At 39.7% G+C, this 17,572-nt stretch overlaps 1 protein-coding gene across 1 annotated transcript; it reads left to right on the top strand.

Annotated features, from left to right (window-relative positions):
* The first annotated feature begins 4,625 nt into the window (after nt 1–4,625).
* Nucleotides 4,626–16,949, top strand: CTHRC1 (collagen triple helix repeat containing 1). Its single transcript, XM_003782425.2, has 4 exons — nt 4,626–4,927; nt 9,336–9,557; nt 11,717–11,933; nt 16,402–16,949. The coding sequence occupies exons 1-4, from the start codon at nt 4,778–4,780 to the stop codon at nt 16,542–16,544; spliced, it is 732 nt and encodes a 243-aa protein (XP_003782473.1). The 5' UTR covers nt 4,626–4,777; the 3' UTR covers nt 16,545–16,949.
* Nucleotides 16,950–17,572: the final 623 nt, after the last annotated feature.

Raw genomic sequence — 17,572 nt, 5'->3', positions numbered from 1 at the left:
CAGCTTATTAAAGAGGATTTAGAAAAAGGAGGAGACATATATGTATCTAGGAAGAAAGATTAAATGTTTTAAAGATGTCAAACTTTAAAAAAAATTATTGCAAATAAGAGATGCATTAATAACCCAGTAGGAAAAAAAAGTAAAGAATTTGAACAGACACATTGGAAGACTTGGAAATAGTCATTCCATCTCTAGTAATTTATTGATATGGAAAAGGAAATAATATGTGTGCAAAGTAATTTTGTAGAATAATATTCAAAGCAGCATTATTTTTAAGTCAAAAACAATCTATGAGAGTGAAATTTCCAACACCACTACACTTCAAATGATTGGTTTAGATAAACTTATTCCCCTGGGTAATGATTGGTAGAATATGATCCAATCCTGGCAGAAGACATTGCTGAAGTTGTAAGGTAACTTTGGAGAAGGATGCTTGCCCCTAAAAATGACTGAGAGAGGAGACTGGTTAATCTCTTTCCTCAGCATTTCTGTGCTGAGGGCAGATACTCAGACATCTCTGTGTTGTCTGAGGTCATCTAACTGTGGGGAGGGGGTTGGGGGAAAGCCAGAGAGTAAAACTGATCCACTGATGATGGCAGAGCAGAGTAATGGAAAGACCTGGGTATCCTCTTGTCCCTGTCTGGAATAGTCTTCTCATAGATATTTGCATAGCTTACTTCCTCACCTTCTCTAACCTTTGGCTCAAATGCAACCTACTCAAGAGACCTAGCCTTACCACCCTATGCAAAATCACAACTGGCTTCCTCTATACTGCTATTGACCCTTAGCTCCTCTTACCATCTTCTATTGTTTTCCACAGAATTTGTCACCTAATATACTTTCTAATTTATTTATTATGTTTATTATTTTCTGTCTATCTTGACAAACTAATGTGTTTGTCTATGAGAGCTAGGATTCATTGATAAATTCCTGTACTCTTGAACAGAGCTGAGCACATAGTAGGATCCCAATAAGTATTTGTTCAAGGGATGTGTGAATAAATCCAGCAATAGCAATGGATTTAAGATTCAAACTTGGGTCTACCAATTCCAGATTTTACAACAATCCTTTGGCAAGGGCACAAGTGAATGGACTTCTATGGGTGTTTCTAGAGAGCAAACCCAGGGCATATGGATCAAAACTACCTGGACTTACTGAGGGAATAGCTAGCGTCCTTGGTTATTCACAACCAGCCATCCTTCAAAGTGCAGCTCACTTGCTGGTTGAGCTCTGGTTTTACCATTCCCTTGAGTTCCTCTCACTTTGATCCCTTTCTATCCTTATGAAATCTGACTTCAGTGACATTTTTCTGCTGTTAAACCTCTGGCTGAGGTATAGACAGTTCTTTCCTCAATTTCCAGAAGCAAGGCTATAGAAGGCTAGACTACTCAAAAGGAGTATCATTAAATACTGTACATGAACTGGGAATTCTCCAACCTCAGTACAACTCTGCTTTGACACCTACTTGCCACATGGCTTTTGGAAAGTTCCTTGAGCTCTCTGAGTTGCCTTTAATTATGTGCCTCAATCATAAAATACATGGATTCAATTAGATGATTTCTAAAATTTTTGCCAACTTGAGATGCCTATGATTCTACTCTGCCAAAGAGATCAATGGTGGTATATTAGAACTTGCATCACATGAACTAAGTGGGATAAGCTACAACAATATTAACACATTCATTTCCCTTCCTAATTTCTTTCAATAGAGTTTCTTGCTTGGGAATAGGTGCTATATGTGCATGGAAAATACTGTTTGAAGCTACTTCTATTTTAATTATTAACTATTTAAGTATTTCAGTTTAAAAATCAAATTTTTCTTAATTTTTAAGCCTAACATACAAGACTCAGGTTCAATTGACACATAAATGTAATAGATTTAATTTACCTAAAATTTTCTATTAAAAATTTGAGTTAAATTATTTTATATACTATAAACTACATTAAAAATTTAATATATTTGATTTTTTTTTTGAATGCCAAGTGCCTATCAGGGCAAACTGAAAAATGTAGTAAGAATAATCTTTCAGGCTCGGCGCCTATAGCTCAACCGGCTAAGGCGCCAGCCACGTACACCTAAGGTGGCGGGTTCGAATCCCCAGCCCGGACCCGCCAAACAACAATGACGGCTGCAACCAAAAAATAGCCGGGCGTTGTGGCGGGCGCCTGTGGTCCCAGCTACTTGGGAGGCTGAGGCATGAGACTCGCTTGAGCCCAGGAGTTGGAGGTTGCTGTGAGCTGTAATGCCAGGGCACTCTACCTAGGGGGATAGCTTGAGGCTCTGTCTCAAAAAAAAAAAAAAAAAAAGAATAGTCTTTCAAAGCACTCAAACACGTCTTGTAAATCTAATAAATAAAACTTATAAATGTAGTAACTATTTTATTAAACATTTAAAACCTTTACAAACTTGATTAAATTTTGTTATTAATTTCAAATCAATATCAAAACTCTAATGTGTTAAATTTTCTTAAATGTTTCAATAACATCAAATGTTAATGTTTAATTAACTAAAACCTATAACCATAATTGTTACAAGACTTCTACCTAACATTAAGCTTCAAAATTAGAATCTCCAAAAGGCCCAGTTTATTAATCTGTGACTCAGGAAGGATTACTCCAGAAATAACCCTCAGTACCCTAAACTAATTTATAATATTTAAGTGGAACTAAAATCTGTAATGGTAGAATGGACCTAAGTTTTAGACCAAAAAAACTCAACTAGACCTATAAGATAGTAAATTCCAGAAATGAAGTGGAATTTCATTTATTTATTCATTCATTCATTTTTCTTTAATTTTTTTTTTTTTTTTTTTTGGAGACAAAGTCTCAAGCTGTCACCCTGGGTAGAGCGCCCTGGTGTTACAACTCAACTTTAGACTCTTGGGCTAAAGCAATTCTCTTGCCTCAGCCTCCCAAGTAGATAGGACTACAGGTGCCTGCCCCAGTCTGGCTATTTTGTTTGTTGTTGCAGTTGTCATTGTTGTTTTAGCAGGCCCAGTCCGGGTTCCAACCTGCCAGCCTTGGTGTATGTGGCCGGGACCCTACCCACTGAACTACAGGAACCACCCTATTTATTATCTTTAAATACAGATGATGATATCTGGCTTACTTCTCTTACAGTGTGATGTGATTAATTCCGTGAATGCATTCTTTTAAAATGCCTGGATGTTAAGGCAGGGTTAGCTCTTTGCTGAAACCTCAGTCTAGATGCCAGATTTGCAGAGAGAATACCATCTGAAGTCACTAGGTGATAGCAACAGCAGCAGGAATTGGAACTGGAATTTAAACTGGATAGAAAACAGACTTTCTGGGGGTTCCCTGATCTCCCTTCCACCCAATAGACTATCACCATAGTCATTCATTTGGGTGCAACCAGGCATCAGCTGGGACTTGGATCAGTTTACATAGGGGCAATTTCACTAGCATGTGAGCTGTGCAGTCACACAGGACCAGCCACTTAGGCACCACACGTTGTTTATTGCCTGTTGACACCATTTTGCAATTCTTAATTTTTTAGCAAAATCCCTGCACTCTTATTTTGCACTGGATACAGCAAATTATGTAGCCAATCCTGGCATTAGAGATCATTTGGATTTTTGCTTCTTCTGAAAAACAGGAATGAAATTTACTAGTAGTTAGGCACTAGCTCAGGAATGAGCATTCCTAGAACTGCCCTGACCCGTTCCCTCCCAGAGTGCTATTTCTCATTAATAAGTATCAACTGGACTCACTCTGGGGCACCTGATTGGGTCTCTAAAGAGAACCTTGATGACTTGGCTTGACTTCAGCAGCATTGCCATCCGTCACAGACTTGTGTTATTGTGAGTGTGCAAGACTTCTGTTCTGACTAGTTTCAACCAGCCTTGTATAAAGCGGTGCCTGCTCTAATCTGGCCCTACGCGGTGAGTGGCCTGGTCTCTAAGGATGCTTTCTTCCAGAATAGACAGAACAGACAGAAGGAGGACAGAGGGTGTTAGAAAAAAGTATTATCAGAGGTGAAGAGTACTCACAACTGAACTTCTACCAATACCACTGCACGTTGATTAGCTTCGCTGAGCCTCAGTTTCCTCATCTGCCAATGGGGCCAGCACAGGAGGTACCTAACTCCACTGGATTAGGATCAATACTGAGCAGACTGAGTAGGTGTGCAAGGCTTTGCGTGGTCCCAGAGGTTAGTTAAGTGTTAGCACTTATTAATACAGCATTTATTAATCATTTGGGTGATGGGACTCTTGAAGAACCTGATGAAAGCTATGGTTCTCTCTCCTATCCCCACAATGTCACCTTCTCCCCAAAGGCTTGCCGACCCAGAACATGGATTGACGACCCTTGAAGGCGGTTCCTGGACCAACATAAGATATGTGTCTCTCAAATGTTCATGTAGGCAGTTTTCTCTCCACTTCTCTCTCGAAGCCTCCACCTGCGGCTCCAGACCACTGTCGCTCCGCCCCGACTCTGCCGGCGGGCTCTCCGCCTGTCTGCCAGCCCCTCGAGGGTCCCGGCGGGCTGCGTGGCGGCCGCAGGAGGGGCGGGCCCGGCTGTCGGCCCGCCCCGGTTGGGCTCGGGGCTGGGGCTTCGGCTTATTACGGGATAGAGGCTCGGGGCGTCCAGGGGCGGGAGGGAAAGGAGGGAGAGAGGCGCGCGGCTGAAAGGCGCATTGATGCAGCCCGCGGCGGCGGCCTCGGAGCGCGGTGGGGCCAGACGCTGACCACGTCCCTGCTCCAGGCCTCCTCTTCTGCCTCCGCCTCCTGCTCCTGGTCCCCAGCCGCTGCGCGCCATGCTTCCCTGGGGTCCCGCCACCTCCCCGCAGCGGCTCCTCGGCCTCCTGCTGCTTCTGCTGCTGCAGCTGCCCGCGCCGTCGGGCGCCTCCGAGACCCCTAAGGGGAAGCAAAAGGCCCTGCTCCGGCCGAGGGAAGTGGTGGACCTGGTGAGTCCCGGGACGCTGAGCCGGGTGGGGGGCGCTGAGCCGGTCCGATGAACTGGCGGAGGGGACAGAGCCGCGAGCCGCACGGGGTGGATGTCAGTACTGACGTTGGGAGGTGTATATACAGCTGTGCGTCCTGTGTCTTGTTGCGCCCGGATGTCAAGTTTTGTCTGTGTCTACGTGTAAAAAAAGGACCTGGGTTGTGCGTGCGGTGGAATCTTGGAACGCAGAGGGTAGACCAGAAATTAGAGGGCCAACGTGGGCGGAGATGCGGCGTGGGTCAGTGGGACTCCTGAAGTACAGGGAGTCACCCAGTAACTTCTGGCTTCAGGGGGACTCCTTGAGAAGGGTGGAGGAATCAGGGAGGCAGTGAGGCGCTTGGGTGGGTCAGAACACGGGCCTGGGAAAGACCTTGGACTTCCTAATTCCCTGGGCATGGGCCAGGGCCATGCAACGTGTCCTTTGTTGAGGCTGGTGGCCACGTCTGCCTGCAAGAGAGAATAACAACCCCCACAAAGCATCCGTCCAACTCTTTGTCACTTGAAGACTATGAGTCACGTTGGGTCATCTTCCTAGGGAGTATGAGCTGCAATTTACTCTGTTAGACAACCACAGCTGGGGCCAGGAATGGTTCAGAGGGTTTAAGGCCGGAAAGGGAAATGAAGGGGCCCAGCACTAACCCTCCAAGGACCCATTTCATTTGTTCCGTTTAAACCAAATGGACAGTCAGTCCTTATAGCCTGGGTCTTCAGCCTGTGACCACCAGGTAGGAGTGTCACAGTCAAGCTAAGGAAGAAGACAGTTTCCAGGAGAGTAAATAAATAGCCCAAGTGCTCCCTGAGGGGCTTATCTGTAGGCAAACTCTTCCCCTCTAAAAGCCAATAACCCCAATGGGGGACAGAGTTCTCTGCCCTATGGCGGGAGAGCCTTTACAGCTACCATTGTTCTTTGCACGTCATAAATTGCAATCCATAACCCAGTCTCATTTACTAACAAATATAGTTTATATGCATTGCAGAACAGAAAACAGGGCTTTTTGTTAAATTTTAAATTTGTTAAGCTGCCATTCCCAGCTTAGCTAATAAACCAAGCTCCCTGGCAGCTTGTTTTCTTCTGGATTCAAAAGCGCTGAGGAAAAAAAATTCCTCCCATTTCAGAGAGCATTTTTTGGTGATACGCTGTGTAATTTTCCTCCACTAGAGCAGATTATGTGTTAAGGGCTACAGTTCCAGTCTAAGCGTCTAAATTGTTAAAATTGTATCAAATGAGTGTCGTTCATATGTAGTTTGCGTTTTTTATGACTTCGTAGTTAAGATACACAAAATACCCCTTTTCCCATAAAGCTGGCAGTTTTCCCTAAGGATTTACAGTACCTGTGGTTGACTCTGGCCAGACTTGGAAAAGCTTCGTGTGCAGCCAGACTCAGGTGCATCCTGTATATTGGATTTGGTTTTGCTGACAGAGAAAGTCCACAGCCATTAAGAAGGTTTCAAAAGTTTCTATAAAGCAACTTCTTTGTATAGAAGCTTTCAAAGAGTTCCTTTCAAGCGTCCACCAAGCTCTGCCCCCTGGTGGCCAGTGAGAGGAACGGCTGAAGAAAAGTTACACCACTGTTCACGGTTTTTGTTCATTTCATAGACATTGAAGGTACAAAGCATTTGGTTAACCTTTTAAAGTGGAAGAAGACAGCCGAATAAAAATTGTCACCATTAGTGACAACATTAGTGACACTAACCTAACCCTAACCCTAACCCTAACCCTAACACTTGTCACTAATGGTGTTTTGGACCAAATAGCTCTTTTTGGAGGGAGACTGTCCTGTGCAGCTTAGCAGCACCTCCAGTCTTTACCCCCTAAATGCCAGCAGTAATCCTCCCTCCCAAGTTGTGACAACCAAAAACTCTCCAGACATTGCCAAGTACTCCCTGAGGGACAAAATTGTCCCCAGTTAAGAACCACTGATGTAGAAAAACAAAACTTAGTTTGTGTAACATCTTGTCTTGAGGGGACTAATAGTGAAAAAAAAAACCCAAATAATACTGGAAGTCTTATTCCCACTTGAAAGGTATGTCCAAACTGCATCCATCTGCTAGTGAAAGTGAATGAAGTTAATAAAATGAAAATAAATCTCAAACGCACCAAACTTTTGAAAATTACTTTGTATTTTAGCATGTCTTTGAATACTTTTGCAATCGTTAAATTTTTTCTTACTATTCCTCTGACAGTAAATAAATAGTTGTGTCTTTTTTATTTTATTTTATTTTTTGAGACAGAGTCTCACTTTGTCGCCCTTGGTAGAGTCTTGTGGCATCACAGCTCCCAAGTAGCTGTGACGACCCACGTCCACCACAACGCCTGCCTATTTTTTGTTGCAGTTGTCATTGTTGTTTAGCTGGCTGGGGCCAGGTTTGAACCTGCCAGGCTTCGTGTATGTGGCTGGGGCTATAACCACTGTGATACAGGGGCTGAGCCAATAGTTGTGTCTTTCCTCCCACCCCCTTCCATCCAGGGAAATGGCAATGTAAGAGTCACAAAAGGCCAGCATGGTGGCTCACACCTGTAATGGTAGCATTTGGGGAGGCCGAGGCAGGTGGATTACTTGAGCTTATGAATTCAAGAGTTATAAAACATCATTTATCAAAACAAAGATCAAACTGATGATGTGAGAAGAAAATTGATCGGCAAACATTAATCTAAGTACGTAGGATTCTTCCTAGAGTATTATTTTAGGGTTTTATAATCTGATCATGTCCAATCCCAGATAATAAAGTTAAAAAATAAGCTTTGATTTTTTATTTTTTTTATTTTTTTATTTTTTTATTTTTTGCAGTTTTTGGCCAGGGCTGGGTTTGAACCTGCCACCTCTGGCATATGGGGCCAGTGCCCTACTCCTTTGAGCCACAGGCGTCGCCTTGGCTTTGATGTTATTTTACTATATAAGGAACCTTGTTTTTTGTTCTCACCGGAAAGTATGTTTATATATACTTTATATATAAAAATAAGTAGAGTGATAGTACTGGGAAATTTACACAATAGGGGAAATATTAGAATAAAAATTTAAATGTATTGTATTAGGGATTGGAGGATCTAATAAATGGAACCAACTCAGGAGTAGATACAGGAATTGGACAAATGGAGCTCAGAATATTACCCTTACCACTGATTGGATGGCACTGGCCTGTACAGCCCATGTACTCTTTTACCCAGGTCTAGAGCCTGTAAGGTCCACTCAAGGGAGTGGACACTCTTGCCCAGAGTCCTCACACTGGTCTTGGGGGAATCATAATAATAATAATGGTGACATATACGCAGTGTTTACTGTGTTCCATGCATTGGTCTAAGCACATTTTGTATGTTATTCACTTAAATCTCACACAAACCCTACAAGATAAGAATCTTTGCTATTATCTCCAATTTACAGGTAAGGAAACAAGCACGAAAATGTTGAGGAACTTGCATTATGCCCCAGAGCTAAGAAGGGGTAGAGCCAGAATAAAATCCAGAGAAAATGGTTGTAGAAGCCATTCTCAAACAGAGAATACTAGACCTTATGGAAAATTTGATAAGATTAGTGCCCCCTGTTGAGGACTGATGGTCACCCAGAACTAAGGTCACTTAGTCCTTTTTCTTGGGGAAGAGTGTTGGGATTAGAGGCCAAATGTGGTGCCTTAGGGCCACTTCCCTCACTTAAAAACAGGAAGGAGAAGCAGAGATATGTGTATCTAAGTGAGACATTTTGCCCATGCAAGATAATTATTGACTGTTAAGATTTTATTTGATAATTATGTTCCTTGGGATTTATCTTAGGGAAAAAGTTAAAAAGAAGAAAAAGGCTATAAGAATAAATGTTTTCATTATAATAATATTAGTAATAAAAAATAGAAATTGGGCAGCACTGTGGCTCAAAGGAGTAGGGCACCAGCCCCATATGCCGGAGGTGACGGGTTCAAACCTAGCCCCAGCCAAAAACTACAAAAAAAAAAAAAAAATAGAAATAAACTAAGCACCCAAATTGGTGCAATGTTGGCATAAATCTTTATAAGTATAAAGGATAAAGTCCTTTTATAAGCATTTAGGAGGAAAAAGCAGAATATATGTCTCCTGTGGAATACAGATAGTGAAACTTACTTATGCTTATAATAAGCAGTAGAAAGGAGGAGGCAAATGAAAATATTTGGCCCTCCTCTCTTGTGTGTGTGTGTAAAGTTTGTGCAATAAAAAATAGCAAATAAATCACAATATTTTAGAAATAATTTTAAAATAATTTTTCTATAACTATTCTAGAGCATGGACAAGTGGTACAAACAGATTCTTGACTCTAAGGGCTCAAAATAAATGCAATTTAATCATATTGAGTCTTTGAATATTATGTGTTGAGAGTTTTTCCCCCTCCTTTCCTTTCTTACTGTAGTATAATGGAATGTGCTTACAAGGGCCAGCTGGGGTGCCTGGTCGAGATGGGAGTCCTGGGGCCAATGGCATTCCAGGTACCCCTGGGATCCCAGGTCGGGATGGATTCAAAGGAGAAAAGGGGGAATGCTTGCGGGAGAGCTTTGAGGAGTCTTGGACACCCAACTACAAGCAGTGTTCATGGAGTTCTCTCAATTATGGGATAGATCTTGGAAAAATCGCAGTAAGTAAACTCTGAATTATTTTTGAATTGAAGCAAAATTTAAGAGTTCTCATATTTGAGTGTTAATTTTTAGATGAGATTTTATTTATTCATTTAACCAAAAGGTGAAGAGAAACCTGGGCTTTATCATTATGTTATATAGTAAATATTAAAAACTCTGCCTCTGCTTTACTCCCTATACTATTTTCTATTGCATGAGATGTTTAACTTAATGTTAATGAAAAAAGTTGGTAACATTCGGAATTAACTTTCACAATGACATTTGTAAGACAAATAAATCACCATATCATATGAACCATAGTATCTAAAATAATATGCTCATATTTTTAACACAAAAAAGGAGAGCCTAAGGTCCATGTTGGATAGTAAGCAACTTCCCAGTCTTGCCCTAAAGTAAATTTAAATTTAAAGTAGTATAAGAAATTCTACACTAGCTTCAGGCATAAAGGTGGGAAGAAATTTCCAATAAATTACCACACCATAGCAATTATCTATCAGTGGGAAATCCATTGATGTTGGTCCTTATCCTGGGTAGCATGCCCAGCTTAAAATTGCTAAGCCTAGAGAAGCATACTACAGTGATTATTTTAAGTAATTCTGCAGCATTCAGTGGGGGAAATTACTCAAAATAGCCTGTGCAGTAATGTATTTTGACTAATGATTCAGTCACTTTGATTAGTGTTTGCTTCAAAGGTAACTGGCAAGTCCACTGGGATGGAATAGAACTAAAAACGTCAGTGCTATTTATAAGCCCCTTTCCTCTGTTTAACCAACTCTGTTCAAGGTTCCATGTCTACAACATATTACTCCATGATTTTAACTACCATTACCCAGGCAAATGGAAGAGATTTTATTTTCATAAAACTCTTTAAGGTTTTAAGATGTACTCTGTACCTTACTCCTTCTTATCTGAGCTCTCTCTGTTCTATTATCTGTAAAAGAGTTTAAGATTATCTTGATTTGATTTTTATGTGTTAGAATTTTTATATAGCTGTATAGTTTTGGTGACTTTTTTATGTTCATATATAACTTCTTACAAAGCATTTTATTAAAATGGGGCCTACTTATTTAAATATCCGACATTGATAGACTGGTCACTTATTTATGGTTGTTCATCAAAAATTGCTGAAATTTTTTTTTTTTTTTTTCGAGAAAGAGTCTCACTTTCTTACCCTGGATAGAGTGCTGTGGCATCTTATTAGCTCACAGCAACCTCAAACTCTAGGGCTCAAGTGCTTCTTGCCTCAGGCTCCCAAGTAGCTGAGACTATGGGTGGCCGCCACGATGCCAGTCTTTTTTTTTTTTTTTTTTTTTTAAAGAGATGGGGTCTCCCTCTTGCTCAGGCTGGTGTCAAACTCCTGAGCTCAGGCAATCTACCCACCTCGGCCTCCAAGAGGATTACAGGCATAAGCCATGGCACCTGGCCTCAAAAGTTGCTGAGTTCTTCTGAAAGCTATCCTTAAGATTTTTGATTATTAATATGTTTTCAAGTTCCTTTTAACAATGGTCAAAGTGAGTATGGGAAACTTCTGCAAGTAACAGATAGTAGGACCATAAGGCAACATTATATTTTGCAAAGACTAGTTATGAAAAACACACACAAGAAACTTGGGCCTTATCAATCTGTCACATATGCTTCACTCTCTCATCCTGTTTGCTATTGCTGAAGAAGAAACAGGTCAACAGTAGATGTGTATGGACAGCACTAGTCTACAACGCAAGTTCCACAAGGGCAGGGATTCTGTTTTGTTAACCACTGCATCTGTACCATCTTGCACATAGTGGGGGCCATTAAATATTTTTTTGAATGAAAAAAAGGAAATATATAGATTGGTTTGGTCAAAAGTACTGAAGACTAGTTTTATTTCCCCCGCCCTTTTTTTTTTTGTAAACCTTTAAGATACTCTCAATGGGACAAAAACTTTGACACATTCTCAATGGGACAAATAAGAAAGCCATAATTTGATTTTCTTAGAATTATTATTTCAAAATTTCTTATCTATCTTGCAGAAAATCTTTTTCCTTCTCTCAAAGTTAAGCTTCTAAAATTCAATTTGGGGAAAAGAATAGTTAAATAAAATTTACAATATAAACTCAAAGCTTCTTTTTAATTAAAATAGAAAGTATTTAATTCAACCCTATTTCCGTGTTTGTGGCAGGAATGTACATTTACAAAGATGCGTTCCAACAGTGCTCTAAGAGTTTTGTTCAGCGGCTCACTTCGGCTAAAATGCAGAAATGCATGCTGTCAGCGTTGGTATTTCACATTCAATGGAGCAGAATGTTCGGGACCTCTTCCCATTGAAGCCATAATTTATTTGGACCAAGGAAGCCCTGAACTGAACTCAACAATTAATATTCATCGCACTTCTTCTGGTATGTAAAATAGTGGCATTGCTGAATGTACCTCAGATCTAAATAAGATTAGTTTCGAGTCCCACTATCATGTTGTATTATTGGCCTGATATAAAATGACCTCTAGTGAGTTTTCAGTGCTTGATTCTCCACCCTGAATTGCACACTCCATTACCTATAGATCTTTTAAAAAATATTTGGATACCTGGGCCCTATCTCTAGCCAACTGACTCAGAATCCCTTGCGGTAAGACCCCAGCATCTGTATTTTTTATTTTTTTTGAGACAGACCCTCAAGCTGTTGGCCTGGGTAGAGTACTGTGGCATCGCAATTCACAGCTACCTCCAACTCCTGGGCTTAAGCAATTCTCTTGCCTCAGCCTCCCAAGAAGCTGGGACTACAGGCACTTGCCACAATGCCCGGCTATTTTTTGGTTGCAGTTGTCATTGTTCTCTGGCAGGCCTGGGCTGGATTCAAACCCCCAGCTCTGGTGTATGTGGTTGGCGCCTTAGCTGCTTGAGCTACAGGCACTGAGCCCATCTGTATTTTTTAAAAGATCCTCTGATGACTCTCATGTGCCCAGGGTTGAAAAATCAATGAAGTAGATGAAATGGCAAAATAGCCAGTAATGCCACAAAGCAAGGGTTTTCAGTCTTGGCTACATAATTGTACTCACTGGCATAACTTTGGGAACTTTTAAAAATGCCTGTGCCTGGATACCACCCCTCCCAGGGAGTCAGATTTAATGGATCTGGGTACAGCCTAGGCAAGGGGAATTTTAAAACTATCTCCTGGTTATTCTTTTTTTTTTTTATTTATACAAATTTATAGGGAATATGTACTTTTTTTACATATAATTTGTATAATGGTCAAGTTAAGGCCTTTGGGATATACATTAGCCAAATAACATACATTGTATCCATTAACTAATTTCTCATCATCCACCCCCTTCCTACTCCTATACCCTTCCAAATCTCCCTTGACTATCATTCCACTCTCTCCATACATTTGTACACATTTTTTGGCATCTACTTATGAATAAGAACACACAGTATTTCACTTTCTGTGCCTGGTTTGTTTCATTATGATAATGTCCTCTGGTTTCATCCATATTGCTGCAAAAGACATAAGTTTATTCTTTTTCACAGCTAAATGTTGCAGCAGGCGTGTGTGCACATACACCCCCCTCACACATATTCTTTATCCATTCATCATTGATGGACATGTAGGTTGATTCCCTATCTTGGGTATTGTGAATAGTGCTGTAATAAACATTTGCCTGGATGTGTCTTTCTGATATAGATTTCTTTTCCTGTGGTAGAGACCCAGTAATGGGATTGCTGGATGGAATGGTAGTACTAGTTTTAGTTTTTATCACAAGCACTTTCCTCTAAGAACTAATGCAAGACAGTGATGCCCACTTTCACCACTTCTATTCTCCTGGTTGTTCTAACATTCAGCCAAGGTTGAAAACCATTAGCTTAGATTGGTAAGGAGACTGACTCTTTTCTCTGCCTTCTCCTTTAAGAGGATAGATACTGTCTGCTGAATCTGTAAAACAGAAAATTTCTATATTGTTTCTGCATCCTTGGTTTCTACCAAGCATGAGAGAAAAGATATTCAGTTACACCATTGGGAACTCATGTTGTCAGAATATTATTGGTTTGTTTGTTCTATTTTAAGGTTTATTAAAGAAAGTTTAGAAACTACCAAATGTAGAAGTGTAAAAAACCATCTACCAATCTCTTTACTCTGAGACATTATCAATATTTGGCCTTGGACTATCAGCCTTCTGGCTTCTTGAGTTGCTGTAGGGGTAGCACACGAGGATAGCACAAGCCTGGTAGAATCAGAAAGTATACATATTGCTAGTTTCCTTTCTCTGATTTCTTGAAGGATTTTCTCACTAATCTTGTACTTAAAAGTGGTTGAAGGAAGGGAAGAGAACCCTCCACTGCTAACCAAAAGAAAAAATATTTTAGCATCTGGCGTGTGGCGGGGAGGGCTAAGTCAGATATTGAATCCACAAATTAATTGAGTATATTTATTCCTAAGAAATCAAAGGTACCCCTTCCACATTTTCCCTCAAATCCCCACAATATCCTCGAAATATTTCATGTAAAGAAGGTATTTTAATCCTTTCTTTGCATATTAAGAAACCCAGGGAAATATGGCATCTTAAACTGGACAGTAGAATCAGTGTTCAGGAGAGCAGAAACCAAGGCCCTGTTTTCTTCCTGCCTCCTCAGCCCTCTTTTTAATCAGATTAAAGAGCCTCTTCACTAAGTCCTAAGATACATGTGCTGAAGAAGAAGTGCTAGCTCTAAAATAAGAAGAATCTAGTTATAAAATATAAACTTTGGTTAATAAGTGGTATTGCTTAGACTGTAGTTGATGAAAGCAACTCATATTCTATCACATTATCTTGAAGGTATGTGATAGTTATCTTGCTATAATGTAAGCCCCAAGGCACAGGATTTCCCAAGCATGATATGGAAACTCATTTGGTGTAATCGTTTGGGTGGAGTGTCACAAGTAGTTTGTTATTAGTAACAGTTTCTGTATCATTGTGAGTTAAAGCTTACCTCTACATTAAAACCACTTTCTCCTGCATGCCCGTACTCTTCCTGAGGGAAAGGAAAGGGATGTACTCCTAGGCTACACATCAGAGGATCCCTTAAAACCCTGAATATGCCCAGGGGGAGTGTGATGAACTTTTGAATGTCATCTGTTACATGGCCCTTGGAGGAAAACAGATTGAGAACGCCTAAGAATCCTAATCCAACATATTTTTTACACTTCTGCAGTCATACATTATCACAGCAAAAAATTTAAGTCCATTCAATTAACAACCATTATTTTATTTGTTAAAGACAATAAAATAGCTCTCCTCATATGAAAGTGATGCTAGACCCAAGCTTGTATGCCATCCTGAGGTTGTGGATGAAGTGAACAAATTTCTAGGCCATGAACGTCAACACCTTGGGAAAGCAAGAATATTTCTGGGCATTTTCACTTGGCGTGATACTAAGAATATCAGATTAAATAGATTGTGGGCCCTCTGCTTAGTTCTCCCAACTTTGGAAGGGGCCTGAAGCAGAGCCAGGTCCCTGCATTCTGAGGGACTTGCCCTAGATTTACTGATGCGATAGCTAATGGAAGCAGATTGCTTCAGATCTACATCCCTGGGGCTCAGCTGGAATGCACTAACCTCATCCAAATAGGAAACCTAACCAGTCACATGAGGTCACCCACTACACTCCTTATATGTCAGGATTCATTTTCTTAAAGTATCTGCCAAACTACGATTCCTTTTCCCACTTTACACATACAGGGTCAGACAATTACTTTTCCAACTCATGCTAGAAAAAATGCTTCATAGCTCACGGCTTAATATCTTCACTATGGTCACCTTTGAAGTAATCCCCTTGGTCATCTGGTGACCATAGTGATATTCAGCAATGAGCTGTATAGCACTTTTTCTAGAATGAGTTTGCAAACTTAATTGTCTGACCTCATACATCAAAGATACTGTCTTTTGCCTGTTTAAAAAGAAACACTGAAGGAAATGTAATCCACCTTAATAAGACAGAAAACAAGTTACATGTTAGTATGTAAAAATCCAGAGGACTTGTGAAAAGGTATGTAATTATAAAACATTAAGAATACACAGGCTCGGCGCCTGTGGCTCAGGTGGCTAGGGCGCCAGCCACATACACCTAAGGTGGCGGGTTCAAATCCAGCCCGGGCCCGCCAAACAACAATGATGGCTGCAACCAAAAAATGGCCGGGCGTTGTGGCGGGCGCCTGTGGTCCCAGCTGCTTGGGAGGCTGAGGCAGGAGACTCGCTTGAACCCAGGAGTTGGAGATTGCTGTGAGCAGTGAGGCCATGGCACTCTACCCAGGGGGACAACTTGAGGCTCTGTCTCAAAAAAAAAAAAAAAACATTAAGAATACACAGGAAAAGCGGGGGTGGGGGATTGTTTTTTGTTTTTTTTTCACTATGAGGAAATTCTATATAAAATGGGATTCCCAGATTGAAGGATTAATATAATGCTTATGCCAAATTTTCTTTTAATGTTCTAAGTGCATTACTTATCAATAGATAAGTGTTGGAAAGGAATTTTTTTTCAAAAAAGACTTGCATATCAAATTGAACTCTTGGCTTTTAAAGGTATGTAAAGGCTTGCTTTGTTTAATCCATTAAATTGCTTTTTTGTTTTAAGCTATCTCTATAATGAAATTAATTCTGGTTTTATGTTTGAAACTTGTAAGAAAACTGTTTATATTACAGAATGGATATGTATACATGTTTTTAAAATATTTTTTACCAACTTATAAAAAACTTTATATAGAATTATCAAATATTAAAATTGTTAATCTAATAATTATTTAGAATTATAATCTAGCTTTCTAAAGTAATAAAATGTAGCAAAAAGTTTTGATCTGTGTTCCAGAGAAAGATGTACCTTTCATCTTTATTTTGCAGTGGAAGGACTTTGTGAAGGAATTGGTGCTGGATTAGTGGATGTTGCTATCTGGGTTGGTACTTGTTCAGATTACCCAAAAGGAGATGCTTCCACCGGCTGGAATTCAGTATCTCGCATCATTATTGAAGAACTACCAAAATAAATCCTTTTCTTTTTTTTTTTCCCTTTCCTTTTCGTTTCCTACCTCTTTTTTATTATACCTTTGAATGGTTCATTTAAATGACATATGTAATAATTTTTATGTATACATCTGAATGAAAAAGCTAATCATGTTTACAGACCAAAGTGTGATTTCACACTGTCTTAAAATCTAGTATTCATTGTACTTCAACCAAAAGTGGTTTCAGGAATTTTTAGTTGATGAGAATACTTTCATCATATTCACATTCTCTGAAGCTGTAATTTGCAATGTCATGGTCTTCCATTGTTCCTATTCTCTTAGTACAGTATTTTAAGAAACATAAAAGCTACCAGTCTTTGTACAAGTTGTAAATGTTCAGAATTGTTTTTATATCTGTTAAATAAAACTTATTTCCAATAACCTTAATATCCGTACTTGGCACTAAAATTATACTTTATATCTGAAAAATTGAGTATAACTAATTTTGGATTAATTCATTTAAGAATCATATTTTAGTTTTTAGTACATGTGTAGTATGGTTTTCTATTTTGAGGAGTGCAAAAAGAAAGTGACATTCATGGGTCAGGAAATAGAGCAGCATTTTGAATTTTATCTTTATTTAACAAAGAGTAAAAAGACATGAATTCTGGCCTCAAATTGCTTATCATTGGTAGAGAGTATCAGACATAAAGCACTGTATCTGAGAGAAAGCTACAAAACAACAATAAAATCTCCTAGTTTTGTTTTTTGGAAAAGCCTAGAAACAATGATCAAAACATTCATACCCAGATTGTGATCTCCACATACTATTTCCTACTAAAAAGAACTAAGAATCCTTGAAGAAATATTCGATCCCAGCTGTGGGTCAGGAAATGTACAATATGAGCATGTAACAGTTTATCATACTGGAAAACAAAGCAGCTATGCAAGTCAATTCACAAAGATCTAAGGTCCAATTTGAATTGGTTCCCAGGGGCAAAGATGATAATTTAAGCATTAATAAAGATTAAAAACTACAATGGTTTGAAACACAAATATGTTGAAATGCG

This window comes from Otolemur garnettii, unplaced genomic scaffold (genome assembly GCF_000181295.1).
Source record: "Otolemur garnettii isolate 467f Iridium unplaced genomic scaffold, OtoGar3 scaffold00004, whole genome shotgun sequence".
Taxonomy (NCBI): Eukaryota; Metazoa; Chordata; class Mammalia; order Primates; family Galagidae; genus Otolemur; species Otolemur garnettii.
The sequence above is the reverse complement of the archived record's forward strand: the minus strand, read 5'-3'. Positions and strand labels throughout refer to the sequence as shown.

Excerpts from the sequence above, each read along its gene's own strand:
- CTHRC1 (XM_003782425.2), top strand. The coding sequence starts at position 4,778 with ATGCTTCCCTGGGGTCCCGCCACCTCCCCGCAGCGGCTCCTCGGCCTC. Across the intron at positions 4,928-9,335 it reads CGAGGGAAGTGGTGGACCTG|TATAATGGAATGTGCTTACA; the intron begins GTGAGTCCCGGG and ends TTCTTACTGTAG. Across the intron at positions 9,558-11,716 it reads TAGATCTTGGAAAAATCGCA|GAATGTACATTTACAAAGAT; the intron begins GTAAGTAAACTC and ends TGTTTGTGGCAG.